Source organism: Coregonus lavaretus (assembly GCF_964263955.1).
Source record: "Coregonus lavaretus genome assembly, chromosome: 19".
Classification (NCBI taxonomy): Eukaryota; Metazoa; Chordata; class Actinopteri; order Salmoniformes; family Salmonidae; genus Coregonus; species Coregonus lavaretus.
Window position 1 is genome coordinate 38,258,396 of NC_140006.1, and position 20,120 is coordinate 38,278,515.

Below are 20,120 nucleotides of genomic sequence, written 5' to 3' on the forward strand. Positions count from 1 at the left end.
CCCTGAATGCTTCTGCTGATTCTACAGCTATTGTATGCAGTAATCATGTGCCCTAGTAGGAGGTCCACTGTGTGCAGCTCACCCTGCACTAACATAAATAACATGAGTAAAGCAATGAAAACAAGCAAGCATCCCAGAAAAGTGTGATAAATTGCCTACGTTAACATATGTATCTTAAGAAACAAGGTTCATGAAATCAATAATTTGCTAGTAATAGATTACATGAATATTCTGACAATCTCTGAAACTCACTTAGATAATACCTTTGATGATATAATGGTAGCAATACATGGTTATAACATCTACAGAAAACACAGAAATGCCAATGTTGCCGTTTTATATTCAGAACCAAATCCCTGTAAAGCTTAGAGAGGATCTCATGTTAAATACTGTTGAAGTAATATTGCTACAGGTTCATCTGCCTCACCTGCCCCACCTCTTGTGGGAAGCTGCTATAGACCACCAAGTGCTAACAGTCAGTACCTGGATAACGTGTGAAATGCTTGATAATGTACAGTGAGGGAAAAAGTATTTGATCCCCTGCTGATTTTGTAAGTTTGCCCACTGACAAAGAAATGATCAGTCTTTAATTTTAATGGTAGGTTTATTTGAAGAGTGAGAGACAGAATAACAACAAAAAAATCCAGAAAAACGCATGTCAAAAATGTTATAAATTGATTTAGCATTTTAATGAGGGAAATAAGTATTTGACCCCTCTGCAAAACATGACTTAGTACTTGGTGGCAAAACCCTTGTTGGCAATCACAGAGGTCAGACGTTTCTTGTAGTTGGCCACCAGGTTTGCACACATCTCAGGAGGGATTTTGTCCCACTCCTCTTTGCAGATCTTCTCCAAGTCATTAAGGTTTCGAGGCTGACGTTTGGCAACTCGAACCTTCAGCTCTCTTCACAGATTTTCTATGGGATTAAGGTCTGGAGACTGGCTAGGCCACTCCAGGACCTTAATGTGCTTCTTCTTGAGCCACTCCTTTGTTACCTTGGCCGTGTGTTTTGGGTCATTGTCATGCTGGAATACTCATCCACGACCCATTTTCAATGCCCTGGCTGAGGGAAGGAGGTTCTCACCTAAGATTTGACGGTACATGGCCCTGTCCATCGTTCCTTTGATGCGGTGAAGTTGTCCTGTCCCCTTAGCAGAAAAACACCCCCAAAGCATAATGTTTCCACCTCCATGTTTGACGGTGGGGATGGTGTTCTTGGGGTCATAGGCAGCATTCCTCCTCCTCCAAACACGGCGAGTTGAGTTGATGCCAAAGAGCTCGATTTTGGTCTCATCTGACCACAACACTTTCACCCAGTTCTCCTTTGAATCATTCAGATGTTCATTGGCAAACATCAGACGGGCATGTATATGTGCTTTCTTGAGCAGGGGGACCTTGCGGGCACTGCAGGATTTCAGTTATTCACGGCAAAATGTGTTACCAATTGTTTTCTTGGTGACTATGGTCTCAGCTGCTTTGAGGTCATTGACAAGATCCTCCCGTGTAGTTCTGGGCTGATTCCTCACCATTCTCATGATCATTGCAACTCCACGAGGTGAGATCTTGCATGGAGCCCCAGGCAGAGGGAGATTGACAGTTATTTTGTGTTTCTTCCATTTGTGAATAATCGCAACTGTTGTCACCTTCTCACCAAGCTGCTTGGCGATGGTCTTGTAGCCCATTCCAGCCTTGTGTAGGTCTACAATCTTGTCCCTGACGTCCTTGGAGAGCTCTTTGGTCTTGGCCATGGTGGAGAGTTTGGAATCTGATTGATTGATTGCTTCTGTGGACAGGTGTCTTTTATACAGGTAACAAGCTGAGATTAGGAGCACTCCCTTTAAGAGTGTGCTCCTAATCTCAGCTCGTTACCTGTAGAAAAGACACCTGGGAGCCAGAAATCTTTCTGATTGAGAGGGGGTCAAATACTTATGTCCCTAATTAAAATGCAAAATCAATTTATAACATTTTTCTGGATTATTTTGTTGTTATTCTGTCTCTCACTGTTCAAATAAACCTACCATTAAAATTTTAGACTGATAATTTATTTGTCAGTGGGCAAACGTACAAAATCAGCAGGGGATCAAATACTTTTTTCCCTCACTGTATGTGATATAGACAGAGAGGTATATTTTCTGGGTGATTTAAATATTGACTGGCTTTCATCAAGCTGCCCACTCAAGAAAAAGCTTAAAACTATAACTAGTGCCTGCAACCTGGTTCAGGTTATCAGTCTACCTACCAGGGTAGTTACAAACAGCACAGGAATGAAATCATCAACATGTATTGATCACATCTTTACTAATGCTGCAGAAATTTGCTTTAAAGCGTTGTCCAAATCCATCAGATGTAGTGATCACAATATAGTAGCCATATCTAGGAAAACCAAAGTTCCAAAGGCTGGGCCTAATATGTATACGAGGTCATACAATACCTTTTGTAATGATTCCTATGTTGTTGAGGTAAATAATATGTTTTGGTCTGTGGTGTGTAATGAGGAGCAACCAGATGCTGCACTTGACACATTTATGAAATTGCTTATTCCAGTTACTAATAAGCAGGCACCGATTAAGAAAAGGACTGTAAAAATGGTTAAATCCCCATGGATTGATGAGGAATTGAAACATTTTATGGTTGAGAGGGATGAGGCAAAAGGAATAGCCAATAAGTCTGGTTGCACAACTGATTGGCAAAAGAACTGCAAATTGAGAAATCACGTGACTAAACAGAATAAAAAGAAGAAGAAACTATACTATGAAACAAAGATAAATGATATAAAGAATGATAGTAAAAAGCTTTGGAGTACCTTAAATGACATTTTGGGCAAAAAGGCAAACTCAGCTCCACCATTCATTGAATCAGATGGCTCATTCATCACAAAACCCACTGATATTGCCAATTACTTTAATGCTTTTTTCATTGGCAAGATTAGAAACCTTAGGAAAGACATGCCAGCAACAAACGCTGACACTTCACATCCAAGTGTAACTGATCAAATTATGAAAGACAAGCATTGTAATTTTGAATTCCGTAAAGTGAGTGTGGAAGAGGTGATTATAATTTTTTTGTCTATCAACAATGACAAGCCACCGGGGTCTCACAACTTGGATGAAAAATTACTGAGGATAATAGCGGAAGATATTGCCACTCCTATTTGCCATATCTTCAATCTACACTACCGTTCAAAAGTTTGGGGTCACTTAGAAATGTCCTTGTTTTCGAAAGAAAATCAATTTTTTTGTCCATTAAAATAACATCAAATTGTTCAGAAATACATTGTAGACATTGTTAATGTTGTAAATGGCTATTGTAGCTGGAAATGGCTGATTTTTAATGGAATATCTACATAGGCGTACAGAGGCCCGTTATCAGCAACCATCTGTCCTGTGTTCCAATGGCACGTTGTTTTTGCTAATCCAAGTTTATCATTGTAAAAGGCTAATTGATCATTAGAAAACCCTTTTGCAATTATGTTAGCACAGCTGAAAACTGTTGTGCTGATTAAAGAAGCAATGCAACTGGCCTTCTTGAGACTAGTTGAGTATCTGTAGCATCAGCAATTGTGGGTTTGATTACAGGCTCAAAATGGCCAGAAACAAATAACTTTCTTCTGAAACTCGTCAGTCTATTCTTGTTGCGAGAAATTACCAAGAAACTGAAGATCTCGTACAACGCTGTGTACTACTCCCTTCATAGAACAGCGCAAACTGGCTCTAACCAGAATAGAAATAGGAGTGGGAGGCCCCAGTGCACAACTGAGCAAGAGGACAAATACATTAGAGTGTCTAGTTTGAGAAACAGACGCCTCACAGGTCCTCAACTGGCAGCTTCATTAAATAGTACCCGCAAAACACCAGTCTCAACGTCAACAGTGAAGAAGCGACTCCGGGATGCTGACCTTTTAGGCAGAGTTGCAAAGAAAAAGCCATATCTCAGACTGGCCAAGAAAAAGAAAAGATTATGATGGGCAAAAGAACACAGACACTGGACAGAGGAAGATTTGAAAAAAGTGTTATGGACAGACGAATCGAAGTTTGAGGGTTTCGGATCACAAAGAAGAACATTTGTGAGACGCAGACCAAATGAAAAGATGCTGGAGGAGTGCTTGATGCATCTGTCAAGCATTGTGGAGGCAATGTGATGGTCTGGGGGTGCTTCGTGGTGGAAAAGTTGGAGATTTGTACAGGGTAAAAGGGATCTTGAAGAAGGAAGGCTATCACTCCATTTTGCAACACCATGCCATACCCTGTAGACGGAGCTTGATTGGAGCCAATTTCCTCCTACAACAGGACAATGACCCAAAGCACAGCTCCAAACTATGCAATAACTATTTAGGGAAGAAGCAGTCAGCTGGTATTCTGTCTATAATGGAGTGGCCAGCACAGTCACCGGATCTCAACCCTATTGAGCTGTTGTGGGAGCAGCTTGACCGTAAGAAGTGCCCAATTTGGTACGTAAGAATTTGTGGGAGGTGCTTCAGGAAGCATGGGGTGAAATCTCTTCAGATTACCTCAACAAATTGACAACTAGAATGCCAAAGGTCTGCAAGGCTGTAATTGCTGCAAATGGAGGATTCTTTGACGAAAGCAAAGTTTGAAGGACACAATTATTATTTATATAAAAAATCATTATTTCTAACCTTGTCAATGACTACATTTCCTATGCATTTTGCTATATTTCCTATTCAAACTTATTTCATGTATGTTTTCATGGAAAACAAGGACATTTCTAAGTGACCCCAAACTTTTGAACGGTATTGTAAGCCTACTAGAAAGTTTTGCTTCCCTCAGGCCTGGAGGGAAGCAAATGTAATTCCTCTACCCAAGAATAGTAAAGCCCGCTTTGCTGGCTCAAATAGCCGACCAATTAGCCTGTTACCAACCCTTAGTAAACTTTGGGAAAAAAGGGTGTTTGACCAGATACAATGCTATTTTATTGTAAACAAATTGACAACAGACTTTCTACACGCTTATAGGGAAGGACATTCAACAAGCACGGCACTTACACAAATGACTGATGATTGTCTGAGAGAAATTGATGATACAAAGATTGTGGGAGCTGTTTTGTTAGACTTCAGTGCGGCTTTTGACATTATCGATCATAGTCTGCTGATGGAAAAACGTATGCATTATGGCTTTACACCCCCTACTATATTGTGGATAAAGAGTTACCTGTCTAAAAGAACACAGAGGGTGTTCTTTAATGGAAGCCTCCCCAACATAATCCAGGTAGAATCAGGAATTCTCCAGGGCAGCTGTCTAGGCCCCTTACTTTTTTCAATCTTTACTAATGACCTGCCACTGGCCTTGAGTAAAGCCAATGTGTCTATGTATGCAGATGACTCAACACTATACACGTCAGCTACTACAGCGAGTGAAATCACTGCAACACTTAACAAAGAGCTGCAGTTATTTTCAGAATGGGTGGCAAGGAATAAGTTAGTCCTAAATATTTCAAAAACGAAAAACATTGTATTTGGGACAAATCATTCACTAAACCCTAAACCCCAACTAAATGTTGTAATAACTCATGTGGAAATGTAGCAAGTTGAGGTGACTAAACTGCTTGGAGTAACCCTGGATTGTAAACTGTCATGGTCAAAACATATTGATACAACAGTTGCTAAGATAGGGAGAAGTCTGTCCATAATAAAGTGATACTCTGCCTTTTGAACAACACTATCAGCAAGGCAGGTCCTACAGGCTCTAGTTTTGTCGCACCTGGACTACTGTTCAGTCGTGTGGTCAGGTGCCACAAAGAGGGACCTCGGAAAATTACAATTGGCTTAGAACAGGGCAGCACGGCTGGCCCTTAAATGTACACAGAGAGCTAACATTAATAATATGCATGTAAATCTCTCATGGCTCAAAGTGGAGGAGAGATTGACTTCATCACTACTTGTTTTTGTAAGAAGTGTTGACATGCTGAATGCACCAAGGTGTCTGTTTTAAACTACTAGCACAGAGCTCGGACACCCATGCATACCCCACAAGACATGTCACCAAAGGTCTCTTCACAATCCCCAAGTCAAGAACAGACAATGGGAGGCGCACAGTACTACATAGAGCCATGGCTACGTGGAACTCTATTCCACATCAGGTACCTGATGCAAGCAGTAGAATCAGATTTAAAAAACAGATACAAATACACCTCATGGAACAGCGGGGACTGTGAAGAGACACACACACAGGCACAGATACACATACACATGATAAGACACATACTATACACACATGTACACATGGATTTTGTATTGTAGGTATGTAATAGTAGAATGGTGGCCTGAGGGAACACACTTAATGTGTTGTGAAAAGTGTTATAAAATGTAATGTCAAGTAATATTTTTAATTGTATATAACTGCCTTAATGTTGCTGGACCCCAGGAAGAGTAGCTTCTTCCTTGGCAGGAACTAATGGGGATCCTTAATAAATACAAATACAAATAACAATAACAATAATAACAACAAATAACAATAACAATAATCCTCCATGCTTTCTTCTCTGCCAGCTGTGTGAGGACCTCTTCACCAAGATCAGTGACAGCAATACCGACAACAGCTTGTCCTACTCCGTAGAGGTGAGTGCTCCCGACCCTCTTGTGTTTTTAGAATAAGCTTGAATACGGGAGAGGCATACTCCATAGTAGGTTAGGGCTTTTATAGGAAAGATCCACCCAAAACCACTCATTCCTTTAATTTACAGTGTTAAATAACACTAATATGTGAGAACAATATTTTTTGTGAACAGATGTTTCATTTTGGAGTTATAATAAGTTTGGTAGCAACATGGAAAATCGTTGTGGAAATCAGTTGCAGCCCAAGTCGACTACAAAATCCACAATGCAATGCTCACTCTATGGGCTGGCTGGCTAGCTAGGTAGCTAGCTAGCAAACGTAGCTACACACAGGGGCGGTGTGTTCATTAGGGCGATATGGGCGACGCACTGCCAAACGGGAAAAGGAAGGGATTTTTTTCTAATCAATTATATCACGGCAACAGTAGTTATCAGTGTTCTAATCTAGACGTCTGATCTGCCACTAAATGTCCAATCAGGCTAAAGTCGTGCTTCAAATGCCCCCCCCCCCTTTTGGGGCGATTTCAGTCAGGTTGAAAATCGCCCCAGAAGTCTCTCATAGACTCTCATGTAAAAAAATTTTTTTTCAAATATCAGAGCTTTCAATACAATCTCTATGGGTTTCTGAGGGCTTGCACTTACGTGCTTTCGTCATACGTAACATAACCATGAACGTAACTAAGAAAAGAGCGGGTAGCAGCGTCAATCAATTCACGTACTACTATCAAGATGGCTAACGTTCAGTGCAACTCGATTGTCTCTTTGAAAGAAGTTCACATCAAAGACCATTCAAAACGAGCTACTGGAGTGTATGCTAGCGGTCATGAGGGAACATATTGTGGAGGAGGTGAAGTCGGCGAACTTCGTAGCTATCCAAGCTGACGAGACCACGGACGTTTCTACACAGACACAGCTGGTGCTTGTGCTGAGGTACATAGATAGCAACCACAAAGTGCAGGAGCGCTTTTTTGAGTTCCTTCCCATCTCGGAATCAACCTCAGTCTCAATCGCCAGTGTGCTTTTGGAGAGACTGAACGGTATTTTTGCCGACGACGAGAAAGTCAAACTGTGGTGCACTGGCACTGTACCAGGTTCTCATGAGCTACAACCTCCAGGAGACGTTCTCTGAGACTGTGACTCTGTTGAACATCCTCATAACTACTCCAATGACAACAGCTGAAGCTGAGAGATGTTTCTCAACTTTGACACGAGTTAAGACATTCCTGCGAAATTCAATGGGCCAGGAACGTCTGAATGCACTGGCCATGCTTTCCATGGAGAGGGAACTAGTCCTCAGCATGCCTGATTTCAATGAGAAAGTCATTGACCGCTTTGCTGCATTGAAAGAGAGAAGAGAACAGTTTCAGTACAAGTAATGTAGCCTCTCTCTCTCTTTGTCCCTCCCTGTCTGTCTCTTTAACACACACACGCCCAAATCAGTTCACAGTTGATGTTGTTTAAAATAGTTATTTTTCATTTAAAAAAAAGTAAAAAAAATCTGTTCATGTTCATTTTTACAAATCTATACAATTGGCCAGAATATGGTTGTTCATATTTACAAAGCCATACAGATAGCTGTGTTTACCTTTTCTAGAAATTATTTTCAAATTCTGTTTTCAGGCAAAATGTCTATCACTGTTCATTTTCACAAATATATACAAGAGGGCAGAATATGGAAGTCTATAAAAATGTCTTATTACCAATAACTTGCATCAATGTTTTCAGTAGCCTCTATCAAAAGCTCCTGCTTGCTTGTTGTGAATTATGCTCAGGTGCACATATTTCCAATTCAACCATGAGGCAAAAAATGTGGTAAAAGCTCTTGTTGATCCTGCAATCTGAACAAATACCAAGATGCTGTATTTTCAGCTGATATTTCATTTGTTTATGGAAATGCATATTGTTTATGCAGTGTTGAGGAATGTGAAAGAACACCCTTGATTATTTTTACTGTGATAACTTATTTTGCTTTTGTAAGCCAACACTTTTGAGATCAGTCAATAAATGCTTCTGGCATTGACTTATATGCTGCCCCTGTCTTCATGTTGTTGCTGGACATATCTTTTTGAAAATGTGTGTAGGTCACCTAAATCATCAGAAAAATTGCCCCCCTGAGAATTTTTTCAGGAGCCGCCACTGGCTACACACAATAGTACCAAAGACAATATCAGCATGTAACGTAGCTAATTAGCTGTAAAATCGCCTAAACAAACTGCACCATCAATTTAGGAGTCTACAATCTCACCATGTTCAACCTACAGATCGATGTGCCTCACAGAGTCGAGTCTGACATTCGCAACGGCAGATATACTTTTGAGGAGATGGGAAATGTTGCCCGTGCTGTGCATTCTGGGCGATTCTGGGTCAAGGAGCGCTCTCCTTCAAGGATTGAAGCACGAATTTCGTCAACAAGAAGTACAACATTACAAATCTTTTCCGAGATGTGAGATAATTAACTTGCTATCTGTATTATCGAGTAGCTTTGGAATTGTGACATTACGTACTTTTGAGGAAAATAGGCATGTTTCTCGACATATACACTGACTTTGAGAAAGGATTGCGTGATGATTAGCTTAGCAACCGCGTGACACAGCATGAACGTGATTGGGCGACAGTCTGCTGGGTGGGTGCGTTATACATACTTCATCCATTGGATTCCTATCTCCTTTCTATAATATCTCTGGCATCGCCACCATGCAATGCACCCTGGACTAAAGTGTGCTAGACCCTCTGTTAAATTGCAAATTTCTCGAGGTAGGAATATTGCAAAAATATGATCAATGGCTCAATCGAGAGAAGACATCCTCCCGAGTTATGACATCGGCCAGTATTGAAATCTGACATGTATGATAGACGTTTTCGTGATCTAAAAGTCGTATTCCTATTAACTTCCAGTGTAGTGAGAGCGACTTTATCACAGTGCTACGTCATACTGGCCGAATTTCTGCCTGCTTGAATGCCAATAACTCAGATACACATGAAAACGTGAAATAACCCTGGGAATTGATAGAACATCACTCAGAGATGCACAAAAACAATATAACACTCAAAATGGGTTAACCTTTCCTTTAACCACTGGGTGATATGAATAGCTCTGTTAAATCTATATAGAACCACCATAACTAATTGTATCCTAACGTGGGTCACAGTCATGAAATGGCAAATCCACATTACGGTGCTTAAACCAAAGACAAGTGATATGTAAAAGCAATGGGGAGGACACAGTATTGTCATAACACAAACATAAGATAAGAGTTCTGTTAAGAGTGTCTTCTCTACCCCAAGTGCTCAATAGACATTTGATTGGCACTTACTTCGTTTGATTGGCACTTATATAGAGTATTGACAACCTCCACAGGTGAGCTACATGGAGATCTACTGTGAGCGTGTGCGTGATCTGCTGAACCCGAAGAACAAGGGGAACCTGCGTGTGAGAGAGCACCCTCTGATGGGGCCCTACGTGGAGGACCTGTCCAAGCTGGCTGTCACCTCCTACAACGACATCCAGGACCTCATGGAGTCCGGCAACAAGGCCAGGTAAATGGGACTTTGAATGGATGGATTGATGATAGATGGATGGATGGGCGGGTGGCTTTGGTGGGTTGGAAGGGTGGATGGAAGAGAGAGGGATGGATGGATGTCATACGGTTAAATTCTCTCTTCCTTCAGGACGGTGGCAGCCACCAACATGAATGAGACCAGCAGCCGCTCTCACGCTGTCTTCAACATCATCTTCACTCAGAAGAAACATGACATGGATTCAGAGAACACATCTGAGAAGGTACGGTACAGGCTTATAACAACTTAATAACCAGGTTCAACCTCCTGTTCAAGCTACTGCAATAGTTTGAGGCCATAGAGTTATAAACCGTAGATAGGTGATTTTCACTCTAGGGTTAATAACTCTGACCAATATGTATGGTTTACACTTTTATAGTTGAGATCTATTGCCATGTTATCTGGACATCCACAGTGTTATCATTTATGCTCATTACAGATAAGTCCTCAAAGAGAGTTTATTGGAGCTGCCACTGTGTATTAGGAATCTGGGCATTTTTCCTTTTTAATACAGAGTACGGTAGCATATTTATGCCAAAATAAATTATGACACCCGAGTCGTTTCTTGTTTAAGGTGAGCAAGATCAGCCTGGTGGATCTGGCTGGGAGTGAGCGAGCCGACTCTACAGGAGCCAAAGGAACCAGGCTGAAGGTGAGAGGTTATTTTTGGGTCTACTTTATAGGCTGAATCCGATCCCCCAGTGATATCAATTAATGAATTCCTCAAAGTATTGAGTTCACATTTCTAGTTGACATGTCTATGCATTTTACAAAGCCTAGGCTCTGTGTCTCGAGATTGTGGAGATTGTAGTTTTTGTGTCCCAAGCAAGGCTTCTCGTTTGATTAACTACGCCCCATCTGTTCCTTTTCAGGAAGGAGCAAATATCAACAAATCTCTAACCACACTGGGAAAAGTCATCTCTGCTTTAGCTGAAGTGGTTAGAGTCCTTACTCTTCAGTACACAACTCTTTGTATGTATGGTAATTTAAGCAATTTGGTAAGACTGTCTATTCATTCAATACTGTCAATTTCTTATTTTTCTAGGACTCGGCACCAAATAAGGTACACCATTTCAATGACTTATTCAATTTCTGTCATGAGAAAATATTTTGGGAAATGGTATTTAGAGATGATTAACAAGCGTTTCTTCTTATACTGGTATGCCTACATTTGTCAACATGTAAAGGCACTTCTATTGAAGCAGTATCCTAATTGGGAAGATTAACTGTTAACAGAACAAGAAGAAGAAGAAGGTGGAGAGCCATATCCCATACAGAGACTCAGTGCTGACCTGGCTACTGAGAGAGAATCTGGGTACGTACTTTCCACCTAGTAGCCCAGATCCTGCAGACTACACCAATTGTAGCATCCCATCACTGCTTACTCTTTTTTTAAAAATTCCTCTGCAGATGCCCGGTAAATAATCCTTCCTCCTCTCGCCGGCATCCCCAATTAACCTGTTTTCCCCTTTCTGTCCATTAGGAGGTAACTCTCGCACCGCCATGGTGGCAGCCCTCAGCCCTGCTGACATCAACTATGACGAGACCCTGAGCACCCTCAGGTAAGAACCCAGCTCTGAGGTAACATTCTCCGGTTAAAAACATAGTAGTCATTGGGTGACCCTATAGTACTTCACTATCACTGTCATTATTTGTGAGGAGCAGTTTTAGTTCCAAACCCCTGCCCCTTTATAATGTAATGTACACAAGTGTAATGACAATGCATTGTGAGACTAAACCAGAAAGTAATCCAGGAGCTTCAAATAATGATACCTTGAAGGCTCCCATGTTTTCACTGTCAATTCCGATTTTTTCATATAGTTATGAAAAAAGTAGAATTTAGATTTTGGGGTGAACTTCCCCTTTAATGGTTTTCAACCTCTCAGGTATGCTGACCGCGCTAAGCAGATCCGCTGTAACGCTGTCATCAACGAGGACCCCAACAACCGTTTGGTGCGTGAGTTGAAGGAGGAGGTGTGTCGCCTCAAGGACCTCCTCTATGCTCAGGGCCTGGGAGATATCATAGACAGTGAGTACACACACACACACACACACACACACACACACACACACACACACACAGGATGAGTGTCTCACACACACTCTTCTCTCTCCCCTCTCCTCTCAGCATATCGATGTCCTGGTCCTGTGATAGCTGGTTTGAAAAGTGTGTATATTCTGGCAACCTCACGCTTTTGCAGCTAACTTGAAAATTAAGCTCTAACTTTTATCACACTAGAGTCCATACAACACAGAGCTATGACAGGAGAAACTGCTCTCATAGTTACTTTCCAAGTCCTCATTTCCTCTTCCTTATCTGCACTGATCTGCAAACACGGGATAGGTGAAAGCAAGATGGTGGACTCCTCTTAGGGAACAGACCTTCACCTGTCCAGTCCTTTCAGATCAGTGCAGATCAAGAAGAGACGAGGGGAGGAAGCCATTTTAGACTGTTGGGATGCATGCAGCCTTGGTTACACTCCGGTTCTCTGGGTGTGTAGCTAGCTGATTGGACGCTCTGCTTCTGTAGAGGAGCTATGCTATGCCAGGTTCTTAATGTGGGCTCTGGTTGGGGCTCTAGAGCTCAGCTACCTTCTAATTCACACTGCTTGCCCAGCATAATTGTCCCTTGCGGGATGAATAACATTTTTTGGAATTGCATTGAATTTAATTGAATAATGCTTTCACAGCCTTTCAGCCTGGAGATTATGCTGCAAGTAAGAACTAAAATACATTTCTTCTAGATTGCCTGCCCTATATATTGGCTGGTCTTCATATAAGATTGCTTGTTTTTAGCTTGGTATTGTATGTATTTTGCATATGAATGTCAGAGAAATGCATTGGCTCTAACTTATCGTATGCTTTCCATATTCCATCGGTTTAAGTTGCTATTTTCTCGCTCCTCTCTCTGCAGTGGCTTTGGTAAGCACCTGTCTCTGCTTCTACAATCCATTTTGTTTCAGCTCTTCTTCTTTTTTTCCCCCTCCTTTTCTTCCTTCTGTCCATCTCTCTGTTTTCTCTCCGCCCCAATGTCTCCTCTTCCTCACCTTCCTGCTGTCTGCTCCCTCTCTCTCCCTCTCTCTCCCCCACACGCTCCCGCTCTTCTTCTGGCAGACTTGTGCGATTACAACAACTTTGTCAATAATCGCCAGGCTGTCAATCAAATGGGTGATCTATCCACAGTGACCAATGCCATGACTGGGATGAGCCCCTCCCCCTCGCTCTCCGCTCTGTCCAGCCGCGCGGGCTCCATGGCAAACCTGCACGACCGCATCTTCAGCCCCGCCTCCGAGGAGGCCATAGAGAGGCTCAAGGTAGGGAGGAGGGAGGGAGGGAGGGTGAAATGAGAGGTAGTGGGTGAGTGAGTGAATGAGCTAGAGAGATTGAAGGAGAAAGAGACAGGGTGGGAAGGGGAAAGAGAGGAGGAGAGGAAGGGCAGTGGAGAGAGAGGGAGACGGCTGGGGACAGATGGAGAAAGAGAGGAGGAGAGGAAGGGCAGTGGAGAGAGAGGGAGACGGCTGGGGACAGATAGAGAAAGAGAGGAGAGGAAGGGCAGTGGAGAGAGAGGGAGACGGCTGGGGACAGATGGAGAAAGAGAGGAGGCGAGGAAGGGCAGTGGAGAGAGAGGGAGATGGCTGGGGACAGATGGAGAAAGAGAGGAGGAGAGGAAGGGCAGTGGAGAGAGAGGGAGACGGCTGGGGACAGATGGAGAAAGAGAGGAGGAGAGGAAGGGCAGTGGAGAGAGAGGGAGACGGCTGGGGACAGATGGAGAAAGAGAGGAGGAGAAGGAAGTTAGAGAGAGATGGCAAGGGTGAGGTAGGCTAACCACGATGCTAAGTAATGCCATGTACAGTGGGGAAAAAAAGTATTTAGTCAGCCACCAATTGTGCAAGTTCTCCCACTTAAAAAGATGAGAGAGGCCTGTAATTTTCATCATAGGTACACGTCAACTATGACAGACAAGTTGAGAAGTATTTTTCCAGAAGATCACATTGCAGGATTTTTTATGAATTTATTTGCAAATTATGGTGGAAAATAAGTATTTGGTCACCTACAAACAAGCAAGATTTCTGGCTCTCACAGACCTGTAACTTCTTCTTTAAGAGGCTCCTCTGTCCTCCACTCGTTACCTGTATTAATGGCACCTGTTTGAACTTGTTATCAGTATAAAATACACCTGTCCACAACCTCAAACAGTCACACTCCAAACTCCACTATGGCCAAGACCAAAGAGCTGTCAAAGGACACCAGAAACACAATTGTAGACCTGCACCAGGCTGGGAAGACTGAATCTGCAATAGGTAAGCAGCTTGGTTTGAAGAAATCAACTGTGGGAGCAATTATTAGGAAATGGAAGACATACAAGACCACTGATAATCTCCCTCGATCTGGGGCTCCACGCAAGATCTCACCCCGTGGGGTCAAAATGATCACAAGAACGGTGAGCAAAAATCCCAGAACCACACGGGGGGACCTAGTGAATGACTTGCAGAGAGCTGGGACCAAAGTAACAAAGCCTACCATCAGTAACACACTACGCCGCCAGGGACTCAAATCCTGCAGTGCCAGACGTGTCCCCCTGCATAAGCCAGTACATGATCAGGCCCATCTCAAGTTTGCTAGAGTGCATTTGGATGATCCAGAAGAGGATTGGGAGAATGTCATATGGTCAGATGAAACCAAAATATAACTTTTTGGTAAAAACTCAACTTGTCGTGTTTGGAGGACAAAGAATGCTGAGTTGCATCCAAAGAACACCATACCTACTGTGAAGCATGGGGGTGGAAACATCATGCTTTGGGGCTGTTTTTCTGCAAAGGGACCAGGACGACTGATCCGTGTAAAGGAAAGAATGAATGGGGCCATGTATCGTGAGATTTTGAGTGAAAACCTCCTTCCATCAGCAAGGGCATTGAAGATGAAACGTGGCTGGGTCTTTCAGCATGACAATGATCCCAAACACACCGCCCGGGCAACGAAGGAGTGGCTTCGTAAGAAGCATTTCAAGGTCCTGGAGTGGCCTAGCCAGTCTCCAGATCTCAACCCCATAGAAAATCTTTGGAGGGAGTTGAAAGTCCGTGTTGCCCAGCGACAGCCCCAAAACATCACTGCTCTAGAGGAGATCTGCATGGAGGAATGGGCCAAAATACCAGCAACAGTGTGTGAAAACCTTGTGAAGACTTACAGAAAACGTTTGACCTGTGTCATTGCCAACAAAGGGTATATAACAAAGTATTGAGAAACTTTTGTTATTGACCAAATACTTATTTTCCACCATAATTTGCAAATAAATTCATTAAAAATCCCACAATGTGATTTTCTGGATTTTTTTTTCTCATTTTGTCTGTCATAGTTGACGTGTACCTATGATGAAAATTACAGGCCTCTCTCATCTTTTTAAGTGGGAGAACTTGCACAATTGGTGGCTGACTAAATACTTTTTTTCCCCACTGTATGTACCATGCCAACTTAGACATTTGTCATTCTTTCCACCCTAGGAAACAGAGAAAATCATTGCAGAGCTCAATGAGACATGGGAGGAGAAGCTGCGCCGTACTGAAGATATCCGGATGCAGAGGTGTGTTAGACGGATTTAACCATTATCCTCATCTGAGTCCCTCTGTCTTAAATAACCGTTATAACTAACCCAAACCCTAACCCAAATTACCGTGGCTCTCTGCTATCTGTAGGGAGGCGTTACTGGCTGAGATGGGCGTGGCCATGAGAGAAGATGGAGGCACCGTGGGCGTGTTCTCTCCCAAGAAGGTCAGAACCTCAAAAATACAGTACACCCCTATCACAACTGTAATGATATTTACTACAGTACCCATAATGCTCTGTACATAATCATTTTTTCCCATCATGCTACAACAACCCCTGTCAACAACATTTGGACACAAAGTCATAATGTTCATGTCTTTCTTTTAGACCCCTCACCTGGTGAACCTAAATGAGGACCCATTGATGTCTGAGTGCTTACTCTACTACATCAAAGATGGGACCACCAAGTAAGAACTACTGTTTTCTTTAATCTGCAGGAAATGTGTACTTTTCATTGAGAACACTTTTTTATTGAGGTGGGCTCCAGTCCTGTAGTACAGTATATATGGATTTGGAGTAGGGGGTCAGCTGTTTAAATTGACTACCTGGAATATCAATGGTCCTGTGAAGTGGGCTAGGATATTTTCTCATCTTCAGAATGTGAAGACTGAAATAGCTTTCTTACAAGAAACACATCTGCGTACAGAAAATCACTCTAGACTCCATATCCTCCGTATCTTTCCCTCAGGGTGGGTCGTGATGACGCCAGAAGTCGCCAGGACATTGTGCTCAGCGGCCATTTTATCCAAGATGAGCACTGCACCTTCAGTAGCACCACAGGCCCCGGGGGAGAAGGTGAGACTGAATTGACCAATTGTGGACGAACCATGCTAGTTCTATTAGTTATATTTCTATGGGAGGAATAATCAGCAGATTATGCCTGAGTGCTCCAGAGGTTATAGAGACTCTGTAGAGACTGGGTTATAGACTATAGATTAGGATGATGGGGTTATAGACTATAGATTAGGAAGACTGCATTATAGACTATAGATTTGGATGACTGGGTTATAGGCTATAGATTAGGATGATGGGGTTATAGACTATAGATTAGGAAGACTGCATTATAGACTATAGATTTGGATGACTGGGTTATAGGCTATAGATTAGGATGATGGGGTTATAGACTATAGATTAGGAAGACTGCGTTATAGACTATAGATTTGGATGACTGGGTTATAGACTATAGATTAGGATGACTGGGATTATAGACTATAGATTAGGATGACTGGGTTATAGACAATAGATTAGGAAGACTGGGTTATAGACTATAGATTAATATGACTGGGTTATAGACTATAGATTAATATGACTGGGTTATAGACTATAGATTAGGATGACTGAGTTATAGACAATAGATTAGGAAGACTGGGTTATACATTTACATTTAAGTCATTTAGCAGACGCTCTTATCCAGAGCGACTTACAAATTGGTGCATTCAATTTAGGATAGCCAGTGGGACAACCACCACTGGGGGAGGGGGGGGTGTAGAAGGATTACTGTTATACTATTCCAGGTATTCCTTAAAGAGGTAGGGTTTCAAGTGTCTCCGGAAGGTGGTCAGTGACTCCGCTGTCCTGGCGTCGTGGGGGAGCTTGTTCCACCATTGGGGTGCCAGAGCAGCGAATAGCTTTGACTGGGCTGAGCGGGAACTGTGCTTCCGTAGAGGTAGGGGGGCTAGCAGGCCAGAGGTGGATGAATGTAGTGCCTTCGTTTGGGTGTAGGGTCTGATCAGAGCCTGAAGGTAAGGAGGTGCCGTTCCCCTCACAGCTCCTTAGGCAAGCACCATGGTTTTGTAGTAGATGCGAGCTTCAACTAGAAGCCAGTGGAGTGTGCGGAGGAGCGGTGTCACGATCGTCGGTAAGAGAGGAGGACCAAGGCGCAGCGTTGCAGGCAAACATACTCTTTATTTAGCGATATTACGACAACATAAACAAAACGATAACGTGACAGTTCACGGTCTAACACAAACCAACTAGAAACAAGATCCCACAACTACTGTGGGAAAACAGCCTGTATAAATGTGGTTCCCAATCAGAGACAACCAGCCACAGCTGACACTCGTTGCCTCTGATTGAGAACCACACTGGCCAACATAGAAATGAAACACCTAGAACTACAACACAGAAATCTACACACCCTGGCTCAACATAACAGTGTCCCCAGAGTCAGGGCGTGACAGTACCCCCCCCTAAAGGCGCGGACTCCGACCGCGCCAACCAAATACCACAGGGGAGGGACCGGGTGGGCACTCCGCCTAGGCGGCGGATCCGGCTCCGGGCCTGATCCCCGCTCCCTCTCCAACCCCCCAAAGTATCCCTGGTCCGGTCTGGCCCCGCTGGCCGGAGCTGGACTGCACACTGGTGGAGCGGATTGCTCTAGCTCCGGCGTGAAGCACCGGTGGAACAGGCACGGGACGTGCCGGACTGACGACGCACACCACTGGCTTGGTGTGGGGAACAGGCACGGGCCGTGCCGGGCTGACGACGCACACCACTGGCTTGGTGTGGGGAGCAGGAGCGGGCCGGACCGGGCTGGCTATGCGCACCATTGGCTTGGTGCGGGGAGCAGGAATGGGCCGGACCGGGCTGGCAACGCGCACCATTGGCTTGGTGCGGGGAACAGGAACAGGACGGGCCGGGCTGGCGACGCGCACCATTGGCCTGGTGCGGGGAGCAGGAACAGGACGGACCGTACTGGGGACACACACCACTGGCCCTACGCAGGGATCTGGAACGGGCCGGACCGGACTGGTAACACACCCCAGTACCTCTCGCCGTGCCTCTACACCTTCCATCCCCTCTTTGACCAGTGGCCCCTGTAACCTGGCGGCCTCCTCTGCCAACCCGCTGGCCCGCTCTGTCGCGGTCTCCTGCTGGCCCGTCGTCCACGGCGTTAGCCCCCCCCCTAAAAAATGTATGGGCTTCACTCCTACCCGTGGACCAGGTCTCCATACTTCTCGCCAGCCTTTCGCCCTTCTGCTTCCACGTCAAGCCCCTCTCTTCCTCACCCAGCTTGACCCAGTCGAGAAGGCGCTGGATATCCGCTAGGGATTTCCCTGGCGATGGCTCCTGGACCCGCTGCTTGGTCCAGTTCTGGTGGGATCTTCTGTCACGATCGTCGGTAAGAGAGGAGGACCAAGGCGCAGCGTTGCAGGCAAACATACTCTTTATTTAGCGATATTACGACAACATAAACAAAACGATAACGTGACAGTTCACGGTCTAACACAAACCAACTAGAAACAAGATCCCACAACTACTGTGGGAAAACAGCCTGTTTAAATGTGGTTCCCAATCAGAGACAACCAGCCACAGCTGACACTCGTTGCCTCTGATTGAGAACCACACTGGCCAACATAGAAATGAAACACCTAGAACTACAACACAGAAATCTACACACCCTGGCTCAACATAACAGTGTCCCCAGAGCCAGGGCGTGACAAGCGGGGTGACATGAGAGAACTTGGGAAGGTTGAACACCAGACGGGCTGCAGCGTTCTGGATAAGTTGTAGGAGTTTAATGGCGCAGGCAGGGAGCCCAGCCAACAGCGAGTTGCAGTAATCCAGACGGGAGATGACAAGTGCCTTGATTAGGACCTGTGCCGCTTTCTGTGTAAGGCAGGGTCGTACTCTGCGAATATTGTAGAGCATGAACCTGCAGGATCGGGTCACCGCTTTGATGTTAGCAAGAACGACAGGGTGTTGTCCAGGGTCATGCCAAGGTTCTTTGCACTCTGGGAGGAGGACACAATGGAGTTGTCAACCGTGATGGCGAGATCATGGAGTGGGCAGTCCTTCCCCGGGAGGAAGAGCAGCTCCGTCTGAGTGAGCAGCGCCGGAGATGCCCATCTCGGAGAGGGTGGAGAGGAGGATCTGATGGTTCACAGTATCAAAGGCAGCAGATAGGTCTAGAAGGATAAGAGCAGAGGAGAAAGAGTTAGCTTTAGAAGTGCGGAGAGCCTCCGTGACACAGAGAAGAGCAGTCTCAGTTGAATGAACAGTCTTGAAACCTGACTGGTTTGGATCAAGAAGGTCATTCTGAGAGAGATAGCAGGAGAGTTGGCTAGAGACGGCACGCTTAAGAGTTTTGGAGAGAAAATAAAGAATGGATACTGGTCTGTAGTTGTTGGAGGGATCGAGTGTAGGTTTTTTGAGGAGGGGTGCAACTCTCGCTCTCTTGAAGATGGAAGGGACATAGCCAGCGGTCAAGGATGAGTTGATGAGCGAGGTGAGGTAAGGGAGAAGGTCTCCGGAAATGGTCTGGAGAAGAGAGGAGAGGATTAGACTATAGATTAGGTGTAGACTTTATTGTGAAATGCTTACTTACAAGCCCTTCCCAACAATGCAGAGTTGAAAAGATGACTGGGTATAGACTATAGATTAGGATG

General features: G+C 44.2%; 1 protein-coding gene across 1 annotated transcript in view; it reads left to right on the top strand.

The window, feature by feature from the left end:
- Positions 1–20,120, top strand: part of LOC311146392 (kinesin-like protein KIF1A) — a gene marked incomplete at its 5' end in the record, with an annotated part of 49,256 nt that overhangs the window by 5,567 nt on the left and 23,569 nt on the right. The window contains 15 exons of the mRNA XM_084182891.1: positions 6,508–6,576; positions 9,932–10,110; positions 10,243–10,354; positions 10,706–10,783; positions 11,004–11,069; positions 11,177–11,194; positions 11,368–11,446; positions 11,615–11,693; positions 12,018–12,160; positions 12,260–12,298; positions 13,246–13,445; positions 15,630–15,709; positions 15,822–15,897; positions 16,060–16,139; positions 16,421–16,527. Of these exons, the coding sequence (XP_084039017.1) occupies positions 6,508–6,576; positions 9,932–10,110; positions 10,243–10,354; positions 10,706–10,783; positions 11,004–11,069; positions 11,177–11,194; positions 11,368–11,446; positions 11,615–11,693; positions 12,018–12,160; positions 12,260–12,298; positions 13,246–13,445; positions 15,630–15,709; positions 15,822–15,897; positions 16,060–16,139; positions 16,421–16,527 (1,405 nt within the window). The remainder of the gene's footprint in view (positions 1–6,507; positions 6,577–9,931; positions 10,111–10,242; positions 10,355–10,705; positions 10,784–11,003; positions 11,070–11,176; positions 11,195–11,367; positions 11,447–11,614; positions 11,694–12,017; positions 12,161–12,259; positions 12,299–13,245; positions 13,446–15,629; positions 15,710–15,821; positions 15,898–16,059; positions 16,140–16,420; positions 16,528–20,120) is intronic.